At 31.5% G+C, this 21,491-nt stretch overlaps 2 protein-coding genes across 2 annotated transcripts; one reads left to right on the forward strand and one right to left on the reverse strand.

Moving 5' to 3' along the window:
* Window positions 1–7,312: 7,312 nt before the first annotated feature.
* LOC127732835 (uncharacterized) lies at window positions 7,313–10,293 on the reverse strand. Its single transcript, XM_052242017.1, has 3 exons — window positions 9,629–10,293; window positions 8,907–8,927; window positions 7,313–7,610 (listed from the first exon to the last, which is right to left on the reverse strand). The coding sequence occupies exons 1-3, from the start codon at window positions 10,242–10,244 to the stop codon at window positions 7,339–7,341; spliced, it is 909 nt and encodes a 302-aa protein (XP_052097977.1). The 5' UTR covers window positions 10,245–10,293; the 3' UTR covers window positions 7,313–7,338.
* Window positions 10,294–12,167: 1,874 nt separating this feature from the next.
* On the forward strand, window positions 12,168–19,837 carry LOC127732863 (tripartite motif-containing protein 45-like). Its single transcript, XM_052242051.1, has 4 exons — window positions 12,168–12,995; window positions 15,615–15,675; window positions 18,323–18,376; window positions 19,120–19,837. Exons 1-4 carry the CDS (start codon window positions 12,214–12,216, stop codon window positions 19,360–19,362), a joined length of 1,140 nt encoding a protein of 379 aa, XP_052098011.1. The 5' UTR covers window positions 12,168–12,213; the 3' UTR covers window positions 19,363–19,837.
* The last annotated feature ends 1,654 nt before the right edge of the window (window positions 19,838–21,491 follow it).

Raw genomic sequence — 21,491 nt, forward strand, 5'->3', positions numbered from 1 at the left:
GACGAAGGCCATGCAAACATATGTTCTTTGTTTCCCTTGCATGCGTTTTTTTTCTTCAATATATTACTGCAAATAAAAATGAAATAAAATATTTTGTTACCTGAGTTGTGATTTACAAAGGAGAAAATGTGGTAGTTACAAATAACAATTATGATTTAAATTATTGTAAAAAGTATGACAAAGACAGTTATTTTGTTTGTGTCGATATCGTTTTCTGATTTATTGTAATTCTTTTATCCCTATTGGTGGTAATAAACACACATATTTTGGATATAATAAGTATAGAAATGTTGTATTTTTTTCATTATTACATATTTTCAATTATGATTCCCGGTAACCTAGATACGGTGGAAGAAGTAACCTTTAAATTTGTAAAAACCCATGCAGAAAAAGATTAGTTTAGTCTGCGTACAACCAAAATAAATGTGATAGAAAGAGATCAAATACCTCAAGCAAATGACAATATCTCGTACATTTTATAACGGATCGACATGCCTGCATGCTAGTTGTCGTGGTGAATAACGAATCCGACAGCTTATCATTACAAAAACTGTTTCAACTGTACTTGGGACTTCTAAATTTTACAAAACGCATTATTGCGACAACGAAAATAAAAACGCACACAAAATAACAAAAACACAAAAACAAATACAAACATATAAACAGAAACAGACCATACCAATAAAACATTAAAAAAAAAAAAAAAAAAGAAAATAAATAAAAAAAACATAATTCTAAAAAGAGAATAACATGTTATTCCAATCATGGAAAGATAATGATTAAGTGCTCTTAATCATTTGTCGAAGAACGTGAACACCATATGCATTGATTTTTCGTCTTGTCATTTCTTTATTAGAAAGGAAAACTGTCTATTTTTTTAGACTGCATACATACTATTTTTTGTTATTGGCATCGTTTAAGTTATTTTTGCATAAACGTACTTTCATTTGTATATGACTGCAGGTTAAAAAAAATATAGATGTGTCTTAATGGCCTAGTTGAGGTTAAATGATCTGTTTTTACAATTACCGTACACAGTTTTCTCTGATATTCATCTGATACAAAATTACTTCTACTCAACTTTAAAATAAATAAGAATTCTTTTGACTTCTGCACGTACTTGACATTGAAAGGTAAACAGTGAAATAGATCATTATCTTAAAGACGTTTTAATTGTAAAGCGTGAATGAAGCTATTTAAAGCAGTTTTATCAAAAGGATTATGGTTGTATGAAACATAATACATGCATGTTTGTATAAGATACCATTTAACCTTTAATTCAAACAATTGTATTATTGTAAATGCAATATGATACTTTCAATAGTTCAGACAAAAAGTGGAAGGGTAAAACAAGCCGTTTTACTATTTTTTCTAACTTCAGGATATCTAATATAGTTTATAAGATATCTTATATAGTTTATAAGATATCTTATATAGTTTAAGATATCTTATAAACTGTATAAGATATCATAAAAACTATATGAGATATCTTAATATAAAGTATATAAGAAATCTTAAAAAGTATATTAGATATCTTATATAAAAATTATTTATAAGATATCTTATAAACTTTAGAAAATATAAAAGAATCTTATATACTATAAAGTATATAAAATATCTTATAGAGTATATAAGATATCTTATAGAGTATATAAGATATCTTATAGAGTATATAAGATATCTCATATAGTTTATAAGATATCTTATAAAGTTTATAGGATATCTTATATAGTTTATAAGATATCTTATATAGTTTATAAGATATCTTATATAGTTTATAAGATATCTTATATAATTTTCTTTATAAAGAAAGGTTTAGAATAGGATATCTTATATAATTTTATTTATAAGATATCTTATAAATTATATGAGATATCTTATAAACTGTATAAGATATCTTATAAACTATATAAGATATCTTATAAAGTATAAGATATCTTATATAAAAAATATTTATAAGATATCTTACAAAAAAAATATTATTAAGATATCTTACATAGTTTATAAGATATCTTATATACTTTATAAGATATCTTATAAACTTAAGATATATTATAAAGTATATAAGATATCTTATTAAGTATATGAGATATCTTATAAAGTTTATAAGATATCTTATAAAGTTTATAAGATATCTTATAAAAACTAGATTATATAAGATATCTTATATATTATATGAGATATTCTATATATCATATGAGATATCTTATATATTATATAAGATAACTTATATATTATATGAGATATCTTGAAGTTCGAATAAATAGTAAAATGGCTTGCCATAGAAGGGTTTAGAATAGAATAAAAATGAAACAAGGTAATGTGGTATATATAATAGCTGCATGTAAATGCGCATTATCAAATTGTATTTATTGACACCATGATATTAATATATTTTGCATCATAAAAAATAAAGTTTTTTATTTACATTTATTGTATAATTGTATAAGATAAGAGGTTTCTAAATTTAGGAGTATACTTTTTTTAATAAGCTGAGATGAAAATCTATGTTTTGAGGGTCAGGAGGAAGGGGGGGGGGGCGGGGGGGGTCTTCATTTGTGTATAATTCTTTTAATTAATTATGCCATTTTCTCCATTCATTATTAGCTCGACTGACCCAAAGGACCAAAGTGAACTTTCCTCAACATTCGGTCTTAGTCGTCCGTCGGCGTCCATTTACTTTAACAAAAATGTTCTCCTCTGAAACTACTAGCTCAAACTTGGCAACAATCATCAAAGTGTCCGGTGACCCCGTAAGCCAACCAATATGGCCGACAAGACTAAGAATAGAACATAGGGGTAAAATACAAGTTTTGTCTATTATCTTGAAAACTGCTTTATATAGAAAAAATCTGACAGCATCAAACCTGTTCAAAACCTTCTTAAAGAAATGATTGCCCTTAAATGACAAATTTGTCATTTTTCATGTTGCCTATTATTTTGAAAACTATAATAAATAGAGAGGAATTCTAAAAAGCAAAATGATCAACAAGACAAGATCTACAAATAAGTCAAACATGGCCGAAATCGATAGACGACTACTTATTGGAGTTATGACCCTTTACTAACCATTTTTACCATTTTTCTGTGATTTGCCTTGCATCTAAAAAAAATAAAATATATAGATAGAAACTTAAATTATCAAAATTGATCATCAATATAGGATCTACAAACAAGTCAACATGACCGAAATCATTTGATGACTTCTTATTTCAGTTATTGCCCTTTAATGACGATATTTACCCATGTTTAGTGTTTGCCTATTATCTTAAATACTATAAAAGAGGCGAAAGATACCAAAGGGACATTCAAACTCATAAGTAGAAAATAAAATGACAACGCCATGGCCAAAAAAGAAAAAAAATCCAATTGACAAACAACAGTAGATATAAAAGATAGATAGAAACTTAATTTAACAGATATGATAAGCAAGACAAGAACTACAAATAAGTCAAACATGGCAGAAATCGTCGGATTACTCCTCATTGTAGTAATTGCCCTTAAAAAAGTTTAATGACGATTTTTACAAATATTCTGCGTTTTTACATTGTATCTTTAAAATATATATACTAGAAAGATAAAAACTTAAATAAGCAGTAAAACAAGATCTACAAATAAGTCTAATGGCTCAAATCGTCAGTCGACTCCTTATTGTAGTCTAAGATATTGCTCTTTAATGACGATTTTTATCGATTTTTTTGTGTTTTTACCTGTTACCTTAAAAACTATAATAAATAGATAGATAGCAAAAATTATCGGCAATACAAGATCAACAAAAAAAGAGCTGTTTGTCATGAATTCTAATCTAATCCACAATGTTTGATAGTGTCCATTGTTGTAGATGCACATATAATTAGCCTCTAGTGTTTTATTCATTATTCTCTATTCTTTATATTTTATCACCCCCATTATTCTTTATTTTGCTCTCAGTTTTCTATATTCTTTATTTTTCTTGTCCATTATTCTCGATTTTATGCCCATTATTCTCTGTTCTGTAGATATTATCCAGACCCTAAGCAATTCATCGATTTAGAAATTATTGTATAATTTCAATGTGAATAAAAGGAGAGGTGGAGAAGTGTTTCGCTAATAAGAAAGTAACCAAACCAATAAGATAAGCAAACTACATTGATAGGTAATAACAGTCTTTACAATAGACATGCGTCTTTACAATATGTATAACGCTTTAAGTTGTCTCATATCAAGGAATAGTTACCATTCTTTACAGTCAAGCTAATTTGCAGCTTGTAAGGCATGTCCGATTCATAATAACATTGGCCCAGGTTTCTGTTAAGTTTCAGAGATAAAGACTACGAAGATATATACTCAATTTTACTCCTCTTTGTAGGATATAGTCGTTTTCCTCTTTTGTTTAAATGCAAACAGACACACAGAGACGATCTGACGAACACGACAGTTCCAGACACTTGTCGTGTTGCTCTTATCGTGTACAAACTCAATGATTCGGTCCTTATCTTGCTAACTAGTCGTGAACGAGAAATAGAAGAGAAAAGACGGAGGACCGCTTTGTGACGACTTAAAATCCTCATCCAATTTATCATCGAACAACCACGGAAAGGAACTTTCCTTTAGCTATTGAATTTCACATTCTGTGTGACCTTCATGACCCTGTTATTTTCATTTGTAGTTAGACGACTATTTTTTCAATGTGGCCATATCTAAATTTTTTCATGTTTCTAATTGTTTCCTGATATATCGTCTTATTTCCCTGACGTTTTTTTTTATACCAGTGTAAGATCTTAAGAATAAGAGCGCGTGAATTTGTTCGTGTCCTCATTTTTTTTTCTATTATGACATTCATTTTTAACATTTCAAGATTTTTCGAAAGGAAGCAAGATAATAATTAGGTTCAAAATCAAGGGGTTGGATTCATTCGTATGATTTCAATACCTACTTGTCAACGCACCAAATCTTATCCACCTGCCAAAATTAATAAATAATATTTCAAAAAAGCACGTGATATGGTCTTTAATTTTTAAGATATAATCCTTGAACTTTATTCATAAAGATATCTGATAAAATGTAATTAGCATGACAGTTTTGTGTCAATTTGGCAAGTTTTTTTTTCTCAATCTGTTTATAGTTACACCCTAGGGAAATACTTAGGGTATATATATGGTCGATGTCCATGTGTATATTTCTCTGAGAGGATAAGAAAAGGACAGTTGCCTGAAATCTGAGGAATTTAAAATTAAAAAAAAGTCCATCTGTAATTGCCTATCTCAACTCAGGATATATCATCTATATTTCACTTTTATCATTAATTTAATTCATTTATCCTGGATTTTTTTCCAGTACCTTCCATGCTCTCTCCTTCCTGATGTCTCGAACTTATGTCTGCAATTTATTACTTAAGACATCAAGTATGATGCGATAATATTTAATCGGAATTTTATAATGAAGTGAATCCCGATTACCCCCCTTAGTACATGAAACTTATCTAGGTCTGTAGTGAAAAAGAATTCGGGTGATGAGGCAATTTTCAACCAGATACTCAAGTTATAACGGATGCCTACTGTAAGACAATATGACCGATTAGTCCCAAAGAGTTGCAATATCACTAGCCTCTTTCGTTATTGTTTGGTCCACTTCCACTCGCTGTAGTTTGGACTCACTGCACATATTCATTATTCGGGCTAGTACCAGAAGATATGCCAGTCAATCATAATAATAAATAATTATAAGGGCCGTTCGATAAAAATAACAATTCCATTCAATTCCAATCATCGTCGTAGGAATAAGATTACTGTGCCACTATTCTCTTGTTTTTGCGAACTTTATTTTTACACTCATTTAGATACATATCAATGAATGAATTCATGGACACAGTTTTCTTATGACAGGTCCTTCCATCTAAAGCCAATATTGCCTTGTCGTAAACATGTCCAAAACCCTGACTTCATAAAATCCACCTCCATTCTTTATTCCTGTGTGTTTAATATTGAACAGAGGTCAGTTTTTTGTCTATTGTAGTTGAAAACAGTTTGCCTTATAGTAAAAAGAAGCAAATGCCTTCTCCAGTCCTCAGAAAAAGAGACAAATGGTCGATGCCAAATAGATTGTCTTGCCTATGGTTAATTGTTCAGGATACAATTCCTTAAATAAATTTGGGACTAGTAGTTTAACGATGTTCAAATCGCAGAAATCGACAAAGAAACTGCAAATAAAGGTAATAAACAAAACCAAGGGCATCGCATGAACACGCAAAGGACAGAGACCGGATGCGGTGACAAGGTGCGCGTTTTTTGTTATGCATGCATCATCCGATATGCAAATCCACAATTAAGCAAACTGTCATAATTTGGCCTCGTTGTTAATGTTTGAATTGTTTCAACCGGGTTTCAGATTGTAACATGTACAATTGTTTCGCGTGTATATCGATACCTAATAGCACCGTGATGCGATGCAATACAGGTCGCTTACGAACGCCATCACGAGTTGGTTGACAGTTATGGAATATCCGTTTCACAGATGATAGCGGATATGTTCCTAATGTCGTAACTACAATCCCGTCCCCTTTTCACGAATGTGACCTACCGAATTAGACTTATTACCGGGTTTGTACTAACATGAGCAACACGACGGGTGCCACATGTGGAGCAGGATCTGCTAACCCTTCCGGATCACCTGAGATCACCCCAGTTTTTGGTGGGGTTCGTGTTGCTCATTCTTTAGTTTTCTATGTTGTGTTTTGTGTACTAATGTTTGTCTGTTTGTCTTTTTCTTTTTTAGCCATGTCGTTGTCAGTTTATTTTCGACTTATGAGTTTGAATGTCCCTCTGGTATCGTTCACCTCTCTTTTACGATAAATATATGTTGCCTCAATGCTAAAATTAGAAGCTGTGCTAACTAGTGAGGTTGGAGTAAACCTTAACGACATTACCACATCTCCTTACTTTTATACAAGGCAAACTTAATTAGACAATACCGTATAAAGTAGGGGCGCGGTACTGATGACTATTTTCATTTTTTTTATGAGTCGATGGTTTGCTGTTTCATTGATGTAAAACATCTTTTTGCGTTAAGCTATGACGTCTTTACAGGGGAGGCAATTCATGTTGAATGCATTTTGAAAATATAAAAAAAAACAATACTAAAAGATGTGACGATTTTCGATGTATTACATACTGTGCTAGACCGACGACTCAGTCAAAATCTTTAATAATCTGCTTAAGTATGTTCAACAGATGTTTGATATATACCAGTGGAATACATATAAAAAAGATTTTGTGACAGCTATTAATTTAGCTGCATGAAAAACATCCATAATAAAAGGGAAAAATAACAAGTCATCACTTCATCATTTTATTGCATCTGTTAGAGTATACTTTTAGGACATGCCATCCAGGAAATACGAGCTCCCCACATTTTGGTGTCTGCAAATGTTCGAATAGATAGGTTAAATCCATATCTGGTAAGACCGCCTGCATGAGCTATTATCCTTGGATTGGTATCCTTCCATGTGTCGTATAAATACAATCCATACACAAGAGCAGGTGTAGCATCAAATTGTGGGTTGAACTTGATATCAATTGAAGCTGGAAACCTGATCGTTGGAAAGTCGTGTGCACCAAACGTTCCGGACTGACCTACAGAAAATCATTCATAAAATTCACTTCGATATCATATTGTCGATCTAATGAAGCAAATCTTTTTAAACTGACTTACTTATATGTTGTACTACTATGCTACTGTCCCAAGTTATTAGGAGGGTTAAAATTTCCATCATGTCCCTGTGAACCAAACGATGAGCTGCAGTCAGCGAGCTTTCGTGTCATGGTTGCTGTCTACCATTATTGATAGTTTTTTCGTTTGATGTTATTAGTTGAGTTATGTCTGTTTTCTCTTATTACTTTGGAATTTATTTGTTATCCAGGGGACTTTATATCCGATGTGGGTTTTGCTCATTGTTTAAGTCGTACAGTGACCTGTATTAATTCAAATGTGTATTGTTAACAGCAAAGACATAAGTTCCAACAATTTACCCTTTAATTGTTTATATCCTTGTCCCTTTATCTTCAAAGGATAGTTGTCCTATGGTCAATCATACCACATAACCTTTTGCTTCGCATCAAGGCGCAGAACTATTAGTTTCATTCGATATTCACGCCATATTAAAATTCTAACGTAACAAATATCAGTTCTGATTGGTTACCGTATGATGTGGATAGAAATTGATTGGCTAAATGAGATATAGAATTTTGAACATGTCCGCGCAGGAGAAGATAGAAAATTACAGTATGGGTATTTGGGACACGATCAACAATTATTGCTTCATGTTGACATAATTTATGATACTGCGAAGCATTTCGTATCTTTTGTTCAGAAAGGTTAAACTTGATTATATTAGTTTCGTTGGGTTGCTTACAAATATTTGCCGATATCATTAAATTCAACTTTTTTTAGTGTTCTTGTTTTTGCATGTATAAGAGTTTTGATTGGGTGTACAAACATTGAGAATAATGGGGAAAACAAATAGAGAAAAAAGGGTAAAAATAAAGAAAAGATAAAAAAAATGAGGTGCTAAAATGTACAGAATAGAGAACAATGAGCAAAATAATTAAATAATAAAGAAAAAAACAATCTCAAAATTATTTTATTTGAAAAAAGAAATAAAGACTTTCCAATGCATTCAAACCCTCATGTTTTTACTTCATTGACATGATACACGAATCACATGCAGAATATGGCATACTTGTAGCCGTACCACTTTATATTATATATTGAGCAAAAAGTAAATTAACAAAAATACCGAATTCCAAGGAAAATTCAAAAGAGCAAATATTCGCAGATTAGCTCAAATTTTAGCAAAAAGAATTACCATGTAACGTATTTGCATACAAATTATTAGAGGAACACGTGTTATATAAAAAAAGATAACTTACATCCTTTCTTTGGTCTGGATGCTGTTTAAACAACAAGAAAAAAACAATTAAAACTATCGACATGCACAGACAATCAACAGTCATCTTAAAGTTATTCACATTATTAAAAGTAAGAACATCTTCGCTAGCCAAGGGTTACGATCCAGTCCCCTCCTCTGGTCCATGATACTGGATCGTAACCCATGGCTGTCGAATATGAATAAAGAATGACATTTATTTATTGTGTAAACAAGATAGATAAAAATATCGCTTCTATGATATTTTATTATTTTGAAGTTCGAACTGAAATGCGTTTCCTAGAAAAATATATTATACACTTAATACGCATTTCTGGATTGACCTTCAAACAAAAAAACCCACTAAAACAATATATATCCCACGATGTATTAGTACCTGTACACGTGATGATCTTTATGGCCAAACCGGGACAGAAAAAGAATAGCCAAATCCATATAAGTAAGGTCAACTTTTTCGGAGATAATTAAAAAAGCAATTTTCACTACATCAATATTTTTTTTTAAAAAGATTTTAAATCTATTTATTGTTACTATATTAACTTCTTCTTTTGTTTTTAATTGGGTTTTATTTTACTGGAAATGAAAGGCATTGAATAAAAATACGAATGCATATGTTATAGGATTTGATGAAATACATTTATGTATTTTAAATTTGATAATAATGTTTTACAATAATATTTGAAATGTCAATTATAACTAACATACCTTTATCCATGGCAGTGTTTACCTGCCTCTGAAAGCTTGTGATCTTGCCATCGACAATCTTCTGCCGAGCTTTCACACTTTGCTCAAGTCCAGTAAGTTTTGATCTTAGCCGACTTATTTTTCCTTTGTTGTTGTTTCCAGTGGATTGTATCGCCTTCGTTTTACTCTTTACCTGATTGACCGCAGTCTTTATGTGTTTTATATTGTTCTGGTTAGCCGCTGTGTTAGTCCCTTGTGCTTCGCTTTGAGTAACCATCTTTTTGATTTGTTTTTTGAGCTCATCAATTCCGTTAACTTTCTTTCTCAGTTGTTTAATGTCTTTTCTCATCTCTGTCAAAGATTTCGCTGCAGATTCTGAGCCTCCTTGTTTCTTCTTCAGATCTTCAACGTCTTTTTGTAATGCTTGATTGTTTTCCTTGCTCTTATCAGCTTTATCTCGAAGTTTTTCTAGTCTTGCCCCCAAAGCATTTACTTGCTGTAAGATAAACCATGTTATCTGACTGTTTTGTCCTTTAGTTCCTGATTCTGAAGATCTTTTCAAATTTGTCTCTGCCTTTGAAAAAATCAGCGATAAAGAAAGTAAGAAAAAAATAGAAAAGATAGTCGTCATTGTCATTGCACAGAAAGCTTTAACAAGTATACATGTATGTATCAAAATTTATTTTTTTCCATAAAATATAACATTTCAAGGGATCAGATTTCACTGTCAGCATCTGTTGCAATAAATACTTATTCCGAGAATTCTATTGACTAACATTTAATGCATTGTTCCTCGTAATACGTTTTGTGTACATTTATATTCAATTCTAGTTTATTTCAACGGTCTTATCACAATCAGGGGTGAATCCATGATATTTGAAAGGAGGGAGTAATGCCATAAACCTGGATATACACCGCAGAGAGGATCGAGGCGAAAACATTTTTGGACGATTGTATACTAAAAATGATATATTTTCCAATATACCGCATGAATCCTACATCTCAAAACATGTAATAATGTGAGTGTAAATGTATAAATACAGCAGATTATAACTTAAGTACTATTTGGGAGTAAACTCAAAAGATAAAATTCAATGAAACTTGCAACTGTTAGTGCTTTCAAACATTGAGGACGTAAAGCAATGAAAAACAGTGTAAAATATATACATTTGTATTCCCTTTGTTTGATTTATTATCATGAAACACCACATACTTTACAAATTCATATTTATTCTAAATATTTGATTTATTGACCAAATGCATTTGATATGACGACGATCAGAACTAAGTATAGTATCCATAATGTAAATTCACTTGAATTTCAACCAAGGGTATATATATTTATTGTACACGTCTAAAAATTGCGGTTTTTATCCAACGCAATCATCGGTTTGAACGTTGTTTTCAATTTAGACTTGTTTTTATTTTTTCGTTTGGGCTTGTATTATATTTGCCTTCGGGTTTATATGATCCGTTCATCCTATTTTGACTCTTCAAAATTCAAGAGTCTATCCTAAATTGAGGTAAATTATATGGCCTTCCAAATACCGTTTCGATTCCTAACATCACTGAAGAGACATTAATTGTCGAAATCCGGATATGGTGTACTAATTTTTGCACCTTTTGTTTGCAGTATACCATCTTTTCCGCAAGTTTATTGTTTTCTTTTTGGTATGAAATTAATAGTTAAGATCCATTTTGTTACATCTGGTTCTCCGTTTATATGGCAATCGCCAATGACAGCCAGCAGGGTTTAAGAACATCCGTTGTTCGACCTGCTAGTCAAATACGTTTTGTTAAAATATATTTTTTCACTTTTTAGGTCTTTTGGAAAATGTTGTTTGTGCTGTATTTAGACCCCTCTACCAAGAAATTTGTTTTGCATGCATACGTATAAAAATTGCGGTTTTTATCCAACGCAATCATAGGTTTGAACGTTGTTTTCAATTTAGACTTTTATATATTGTTATCTTATATAAGTAGAAAAACAATTTAGATAAAAGTGATGACACCATTGTTCAAAACATCTATTTTTAAAATAATGTGTTCTGATTGTGATAACATTTTGAAACTAAAAATTAAGGAAACGTCTTAGATGAAGAACAAAAAATTGTTCAAACGCAGACACAACAAAACGCAATATTGATAAACATATACATGGTTTTGTAATAAACATTTGACATCCGAGTTTTGTTCTGCAGGAACGAAAAAAAAAAATGCTCATAAAAATCCAAAAAAGATTTTATCTTTCTGAAACAAAAAATGCATTTAACTTTTATATATCTAGTGGATGCCAGGCCATAAAACTCTTCAAACTGCACATGTAAGTCTGTACTCAGAGTAGTTTTTGAGATCTAAACACAGCCATTTTTGTCCATTTGTTATGATGAACCTTAACACTAGAAAAGATAAACTATCATTGATAAAAAAAATGTTTAAATCAAAGAGATTTCGGTCAGCGATCTATATATATCATTATTACGTGTCGTTTCGTTTGGAAATCTTTAATATTGAAAATAATCTTAAGAAAGAAGTATTTATAAACTACATATGACGTAAACATCTTCCTTGTTGACATATTTGGTGTCACCTTTGAATTAACTACAATGGCACAAATATCAGCAACAAAATGCGAATTATGTTCTGAAAATGACGGTTCAATATTTTGTTACGAATGTAAACAAGCAATGTGTATATCTTGTAGATCTTTTCATTCGTCCACTAGGAAGCACAAAGTGAGCGATTTGAACAAAGTTGACAGATTGGTTTTTCAGTCGGAGTTAAAATGCTCTACACACCAAGAGTTGTATACCTTTTTTTGCAACCATTGCAAGTGTTTGATATGCAATACATGTTTATTAGCGGAACATAAAGGACACAAATTTTCAGTAAAAGAAGAAATATTTCTGAGCGCTCGTCAAAATTCTATTCATCTTGTTTCTAAAGGGAAAGAGAAACTAGAAGAAATCAAGGACGCAATTGACAATGTGAATTCGGGACATCGCGAGAAAATTGAGCAAGATTCTGATAAAGTCGAATTGCAAATAAAGTCTACTGCCGAAGCTTTGCATGGAATAATTGATATTGTGAAAGATATCCGTGTTAATGGAGTCACGGATTATAAACAACTAGAAAATGAGCAAATCGATAAGACAGTAAGAAAACTTGAGAAACTGAAAGTTGACTATGAAAATACTACTTCCACTTTCGATCAGATGCTGACAGGGACCCATGACACCATTTTTTATCAGTCCTATGGTACACACAAGAGCACCTTTGACAAACTGGATGATATTCCAAAATATTCAAAACCAGATGACATCAGGACATTCGACGAAGAGGCATTCTTTGTGGACATCCTTGTAAAGATGACAGAACGATTTAAAAGGTAAAAAAATATACCTACACCCTAAAAAAATCCGGTTGTTTTCTTAGTAACGATGTTTAAGGCATAAAGAGTTAATATTTTTGTTCTGTTTACGCAGAATCATTACCCAGTCACAATTTTTTCAACAATGTCTTGCATGTGACGAATGTCGAGTAATGAAAAACATTGGGATTCTTATTTATCCGGCGCGGCGTAAATTATTTGCATAAAGCATTTTTATTTCTTAAAAAACATAATCAACGGATGCCATCACCAGCTGGTCGACCGTTATAGAATGTCTGTTTGGCAGGTTGATCGTTGGTGTATTGGTTGAATGGTTGCTTAGTTGATTGATTGATTGTTTTTTTGACAGTTTGTTTAATGTAAAGAGACGTATATTACATATAGTTCCAATTTATTTATTGATTGTTTGTGTGATGTTCAGTGACGAATATTTCACAAAAGTTCTTTACTCAACGAAACATGTAAAATGTCCCTCTCCTAAAAACAAGAGAAACGGGACAGTTACAACTTCAGTGATTAAATACAACGGCTATTCTCTTGGAACTGTCGGAAAAGAAATTACGATGAAACTTTCAGATTCACATAGACACGTATAAAAACAAAAACAAAAGTTAAGATACATGTTCAATTTTGCTTACAATAAAAACCGAACGCATGCAAACAAAAAAATCAATAAAACATAAGTTTCGAAGACTTCAAGAGCAAACAAAATTTAAAAAGGAAGATTCAATGATAAGTTTAGGAAGGTGTTAATCCTTGCATTTTCCTATCGAAGTTTATAAAATGCAAGATATTTTTGGGGGGATAAAGGAGGGGGTGCTAATTCCTCGAATTTTCCCAGAAATACCATGATTTTGATACAAATAAACATATTGCACTGAAATAAAAACCTTCTATTTAAGGTGAACCAGTCCCTACATTTTTGCGCCATGACCTTTGGATCCGTGACCGTGTGTTTTTTTTTACATCTAGGATATGATTCTTTATTTTTGGAGGTTCTTTTTATCATTCTTTGAGTAACGAATATTCGCTAGATATTTGTCACTGGAGTCATTGTAACAATAAGTTACTCAATCCAAATGAAATGTACGCCTCTTTGTGTTAGAAACTGTCATTCAATGAATCGAATAATCACTTATTCAAGCACACGAACGAAGCCAAATCGAATGAATGTGAAATTCGTCAAATATGACATTTTGCAAAATGTCAATCAATCAATTAATATATCTACCAACTATCTACACCAACAATCTATATGAACAAAAAAATATGTAATAAAAACGTTTTTTCAAACACCCAAATGTCCAACTTATTGTTAGAAGAGGAGGAAAGACTTCACTTTTAAGGTTTGTTTTATATCTTTTGGAAGAAGTGTTTAAAAAGCTGTTGTCGTGCGGAGATCAATAATTATATTGAATTAACACTTTTGAGATAATCCCTTATTCAAATGTCACCGTTGTACACTCTCAACTGTAAATTGTCAATTGTCAACATTTATCTAACATATCTATTAAGAAGAGAATCAATGTTAGTACAGATAAAGACAATATCAAATGTTAATTGATAACCTTTAATTGTAAGTTTATTCAATACATTAATGACACTGTTCCTAAATTTACGAGCTTCATAAACAACACTACTGAAGGCTACGGTTGTGATATCCCGTTTTAGTAAGGTTCCTCCTATAGGTGAAATAAAATTTCCAAACCGAAGTGTTGTACCTATGAAAGAATTTAGTAAACATTTAAGGTAATTTGTGGTAACGCAATCAATGATTTTATGGATTATAGGTTGTTCATACATTGCGGTTATTGAAATCTTACATGTTACAACATACACAGACACAGTGATCGAGTCCATTATAGATACCATAAGAAGGGACCAGAAAATAAAAATAAACAACAATCGGTTGTTTCTAAAGTCTTTATTAAAATTTTTGAAGGAATAAAAACAGACCTACTCTACAAGAAACCAGTACTAGTATATAAAAGATGCAGTTTTACATTAGCTATTTGTCATAGAAAGGACCAGTAAAAATGATTCTTCATTATAAAAAGAATGTCGACATCCATACAATATTGTCCCTCATTGTAGTTTTGTGAGTGCCTTATAGCTAGACATTTTTCCAAGTCCATTTATGCGCATGCTAGCAGTTGACTTGCCTATATCTATTTATGATTTGTGTTCCATGCAATAGGAAAAGCAAGATTGCATACTTTGTATCTGTAAGTTTAAACATGTCACTGATTTCAGAGTTTTCTTGTAAAGAAATGATTTTAAAAGATTAATATTCTGAACGTAGCATGAGGTTGTATTTCCATGTACGGGTGTCTCATACATGCCCCAAACAACTGGAATAGAAGTCTATTTCCTTTTGAATAAAGACAGATTCACTAAGTATACCTTATTGGTTAAAAGTTGTTTCCAGATGATGGGTACTGGCGAACAGAGGTGTGAGTTGTTCTTTTATTCTTTTTGAAGAGTCTATTTGGGGGCAGGGGAGGATGGGATATCAGAAATTTCTAACATGTTCATAACTTTTAATTCTGTGGTACGTTGATCATAAGTACGTTATAAATTAAGCTCTACAAATTATGATAATCATTACATTTTTAGTGCAAAAATGGCTGTAGAAATAGTAGCTAAGAAAGACAACAAAATTAAAGATGTAACTCAGGTAAGAAGTAACAATAACGTGGTTTATTTTTATTTTTTAGAGATCGTTACTTACAAATTAAAATCAGGAAAGTGTATTATTAAGTATTGTTAAAAAGAAGAGAAGAATAAACCACAATTCTAATCAATGTGTATTTGAAAATATACTGTGCATGCTATTTAGTCCGGCTGTTTGTCAAAGTTTGTTCACATAATAAGGTGGAGCTTATCGTAAAAGTCAGTATAGTTGTTGTTATATCTTTTATGAACCATTGTATGATATAAAGCTATTATTTTTTTTCCATTTTTATCATTGAATTATCACAGCTTATTTTCGACAACCTGGAGATGTAAGGAGCAATTTGAAAAAATAAATTTGTCTCTTTCTTTTACGGTTGCGAAGAAGTAGCGATCACAAGAAAAACTCAGTGTTTGGGGAGATAACTCATACAAAGGAAAATGTTAAACGGTGTCAGTTTGAAAAGCGTATTAACTGTTCGATATCATATACCAAATATCTAAGCGGAATCATGCGAAATAAAATCTTCTCGCAAGAAATGAAAGTGGCGGAAGAAAAATAAATGATAAGTGGAAAGACTTAATAAGTTTTTCGTGGTTAACGTTGTACTTTGTACGTTGTAATAAAGAAGCTGCCAACAATCTCATTTTATTTTAACTCATAACTTTTGATAAAGAACATTACTGGCTCTTAGCTTTTACGTTTACAAGGCATTATTTCCATTGCTTATGACCGATTCTTTTAAGCTCCACAAGAGCAAAAGAGAAGCGAAAGATACCGAAGTGATATTCAAGCTAACAAACTGACAATATCATGGCATACAACAAAAATCGTCGAAAAGACATACAACAGTATACAAAACACAACTAAGAAAACTAAAGACTGAGCAACACGAACCCCACCAAAACATTGGATGACCTCATGTGCTTTAGAAGGGTAAGGAGATCCTGCCCTACATGTAACACCCGTCGTGTTGCTCATGTAAGTACAAACCCGGTGATAAGTATAATTCGGAAAGTCGCATTTGAGGAAAATAGGATGATATTATTGTTGTGACAATTGAAACATATCCGTCCTCATCTGTGAAACAGATATTCCATAACGGTACGCATACTCTTGAATATCTTAACAAATGGGAGATACATGTGTGAATATACATGGTACAAATAAAATATAAAATAACAGTTGCACTTTTCAAATTCAAAACTTGTCACATTTCAGATCAATGGATCAACTGCTTAATCTACAAAATTTATTCCTTCAGTTAAATTTATTCATTTTTTTTTTGTCAAATAACTGACTATAAAATGTTCATAGCAGATGTTAAGTCGGCATTATTTCAAATTCATCTTTTGCATTGATCTTTTGCATTTTTTAACATATTTTGCAAATTTCAGGAAGGCAAAAATTTTGACCTTTTATTTGAATCGTGTTAATGTAAAAAAATAATGATAATTAATACTCTATCTGATAAAGGTATTACGGGAATTAATTCTTATCTTTGGTGAAGAATTTTTTAAAGGTAAATCAAATAGATAGCATGCATAGCATATTTTCGAATACATACTGATTAGAATTGCTATTTCCTCTTCTCCTCTTTTTAACAATACTTAATAATTTAATTTTGGATGTAACGCGTCTTCTGATTGGCTGACGTTGTTTTGTTTATCAGCTCATAGACATAATTTAGTCATGTGACCGTGACGTCATCAACGTTTTTTCATTGTTTACTCCGGTTTAAAATGGAATTTAGAATTAAATTATAAGAAATAACTGTAATATTTTATCTGTCTATTCGAAATAACATAAAAAATGTGATGCACACTTTAAAATGACCCTCTACGCGGGTTATTCAGTGTGCATCACATTTTTGATGTTATTTCTTCATAGACAGAAAAAATATTACAATTATTCCTTAAATAATATATTTTTGTAACATTTATTTTGTTAGTTATAGTCTTTATTGTCCTTAAGCTTGTGACAATCAAAGTATAAATTACCTAAAACATATATACAACAAATTGTTTTTATCAATCAGTAAATTAAGAGTCCCTTGTCTTCTGTTCCAATGACAGTTTTAAAAAAGAGCCTAGACTTTGTACCTGTTGAAAACTTGTTGGATTCAATGTATATTGTAGTTTTTTTTTTGCAAGTGAAATTCATAAAGTCAGTCTTTGAGAAACAATTTCAGTGAACTATTTTTTTTTTACATATTTGCTTCTTTTGCAATAGACGAAGAAATGAAATTCATACTCTATATAAGTAACACAGTCTATATATTTTATTATATCGAAATTGACATCGTCTACTTTAATATAAAATTAAGTAATTTTCAGATAAGACAGCGTGGCATGTTCAAATAGTTCGTCCTTTATTTTCAATTTTCTTATCACTTTGCATCTAATAAGGTCAAAGTATTTTGGACGCATCAAAAATTAACTAGCTTAAAAAGAACAGCCAGCGGAATCGTTAGAACTTTTTCTGTGGAAGTTGATTGTTATGTTAAGCCCAGTTATCAAATAAAAAAAGTCCGGAAAATTAATAATCGTTATATAGTTTCGAAACCGAAGTAATTTGTAATGGATGAAACTTCATGTTATATCAATTCAAATGTAAAATAACTTAAAAATGAGAAAAGCTTTCTTTTCAGGTTTCTGCTGAGTCAGTGCCGATTTTCGAACCTCCTGTACAGGACGAGATTGTGGTATGTAAGATTGTTCAGTATATCTTTAATTTCCAAATTGACTGTACTGTTTCCATTATTAATATTGCGGTAGGTGTGCACTTATTCATACTTTTGTGATGTAGATGGAGGCGACTTCAACATTTGTTTATAATTAAAAGGAGGTGCTACATATACACAACAAATTGATTCACCAAAGAAAATTAAAAAAAATGGTGAATAAAGTTCAACATGAGGTATTGAAAAAAGACAACTTCGTCATATCTTAACATGTACTCTGGTTCTAACAAGCAGGGACAGGACAACATTATTCATGTGTATGTTTAATAATTTAAGAATTGTTTGTGTAACAACCCGGCACGCCGATATTTATATCGCTTACGTCGACGTCTAACCAATATTTGCATGTTTTTAAAATATGATTGAATCTTGTTAGTTGTCTTCCAACTTTCCCGCTAATCTTTTTTAACTTATGATGTATTGAACCTATTCTATGCGACTGTCATACAAGTGAGAGGTTTAGCTAGCTATAAAACCAGGTTTTATCTACCATTTTCTACATTACAAAATGCCTGTACAAAGTCAGGAACATGACAGTTTTTCCATTCCTTTGATGTGTTTGAGCGTTTGATTTTGCAATTTCATAAATTTTTCCGTTCGAAATTTCCCTTGGAGTTCGTTAATTTTGTATTTTTGTTAACTTATTTTTGTAAACTTATATTTTACATAGACTGTACATGTATCTGTTACTTTATTTTTTTTAGATAACAGTAAAAACGTTAACTGGAATGAGATATGCAGTTAATGTTAAGTTAACTGATACAATAAGTGATGTAAAGGAGAAGGTTCATGAGGAATCAGGAATGCCTTCTGAACAACAGATGCTCTTCTTTAGAAATAAAGTTCTCCGGAATCACCTTACAGTTTTTGATTACAATATTCAGATGGAATCAACTATAAATGTAAGCATGCATTTGCGTGATGCCACCGAGACAAGCAAAAACTAGCATAGCATGAAAAAAAAGAGACATATTCAGCAAAAAATAATTTTATTCTAAAGATTTGTTTCAAATACATACAATCTAAGTCTCTTTCATCTTGCAATAGTGAAACATTTTTATTGTCTACCATGAACACCAGTATCCGCATTCCAAATCTAGAGACAGGTTTTGTTCCAACTTTCTTTCATGAAAAAAGAATGTTCAACGTAGATTCAAATATCTTGTTTTAAGGAGGAATACATCATTCTTCGTAAATCACATTGATTCAAACTAAACATTTCTGAAACTGACTTTATAATTACGTTCAATTTCTTGAATTATACAATATTTGCTACATTTGGAGAACTCGTTGTAAAGCATATATAATCGTCATACCTATGGGAATCTACTGTACCCTTTTCGTGCCGACTTATTCCTTCATTCGTATGAGGCAGACTTCATACATTAGCTTCTTATGATTAATTAAAAGAAGCTAGCATTATCATTTAACTTAACGTGCCGCTATGAAATTGGTGTCATTTCAAGAAATATTTCAAAGTTTATTGACTATGTTCAATGCATCTATCCCATTGAAATTTGATTTAAGAATACCACTACCACCGTTAACATAAAAAAGGAGATGTGGTATGATTGTCAATGAGACATCTATCCACCAAAGTTCAAATGGTAGAGTGGATGTAAGCAATTATATGCAACCGCACGGCCTTCAACAATGAGAAAAACTCATTCCGTATAGTTGGTTATAAAAGTTTCCGACATGAAAAGTATGAAACAATTAAATTGAGAAAAACTAACGGCCTAATTTATCACAAAAGAATTAACGAAATACAAATATGATAGACATGAAACAGCTTCAAACTGAACTACATGGAAATGCCTTGAGACACGGTGACCTACAGTTGTTCATTTCTGTGTCATTTGGTCTCTTGTGGAGAGTTGTCTCATTGGCAATCTTATCACCTCTTCTTTTTTATATATACATAAAGAATGTTTGAAGACCCCAACACCCTCTAACCTGAGACAGCGGTGTAACACTACAAAAATGGGCATAGCGAACGAATTGTGTCTCTAACTTAATCGGTGATCTTCAAATGTTCTGAGAAGGCGTTAAGCTGAGTTGTGATAGTGACTTGATTATTTACTGGTTGTGGAGCGTACGGCCTTGAATGGAGTTGAATGTATGATTTCCTTCTTAAGGATTTCCGTGTAGTAATTACGTCATACCATCGCCACATTTTTGGCTGCTTTGTCGCCTGGTACGATGACAAAACACTGTGTGAGTACTTACGTTTTGTTTTTAATCCCAGAAATGAGCGTATAACTTACTCTTTTATTTATTTCTAAACTAATTTTGTAATGTGATATGCGAATATCAACAATATTCGGGCTCTGCTTTATATCTTAACCTTCATCTAGAATTGACAACAAGGGTCGATTGAGCTTTTCTATTGTGAATTTTTAATTACAATATAGCAATATTCCAGCAGCGCTTTCATATGGAGTATATATCACCCAGTTGATATGACATGCATTTGCTTGTGTTTCTTTATCCCAAGAATAATACTGAATCCACTGTATATGAAACTAAAAGCTGTTCAGCATCCAGTGATGATCGCAAGTACTTCTTGAAGGTCAAATTATCCTGCTTCACATGTGATATCTGTTTTATAACTTTTCATGAAAATATCATCATTTTACAGTTTTTTGCAATATAACGGCAAAATCATTGTTATAAAACAACATGTACCATAGTTCATTCGACTTTCTGTTGTAAAAAGTGTGAGGTATCTACACATACACTATGGGCGTATTAAAGGACTTTTGACTGGTAAGCCAATCACACAACAGATAATCATCACAGTTTTGGATGTTGCTACTGATTGGCTAATCAATCAAAAATGAGTACGAAAGTTTCGACAATTACATCAACTTCGTTAGTCTCGGGCAGATAGTTGTCTCATAGGCATTTATACCACATAATCTTATCTTTGTACATATTTGATTTCAAGCCATACTGCATCAGTAAAACATAAAATTTTATTTTAATTAATATCTTTTAATAACTCAAAATTTATATTCCCACATATCAACTACAGTGTAGTATTTCCCAAAACACTTCATTGTAACTCAATCAG

Source organism: Mytilus californianus, unplaced genomic scaffold (genome assembly GCF_021869535.1).
Source record: "Mytilus californianus isolate M0D057914Y unplaced genomic scaffold, xbMytCali1.0.p SCAF_29, whole genome shotgun sequence".
Lineage (NCBI taxonomy): Eukaryota > Metazoa > Mollusca > Bivalvia > Mytilida > Mytilidae > Mytilus > Mytilus californianus.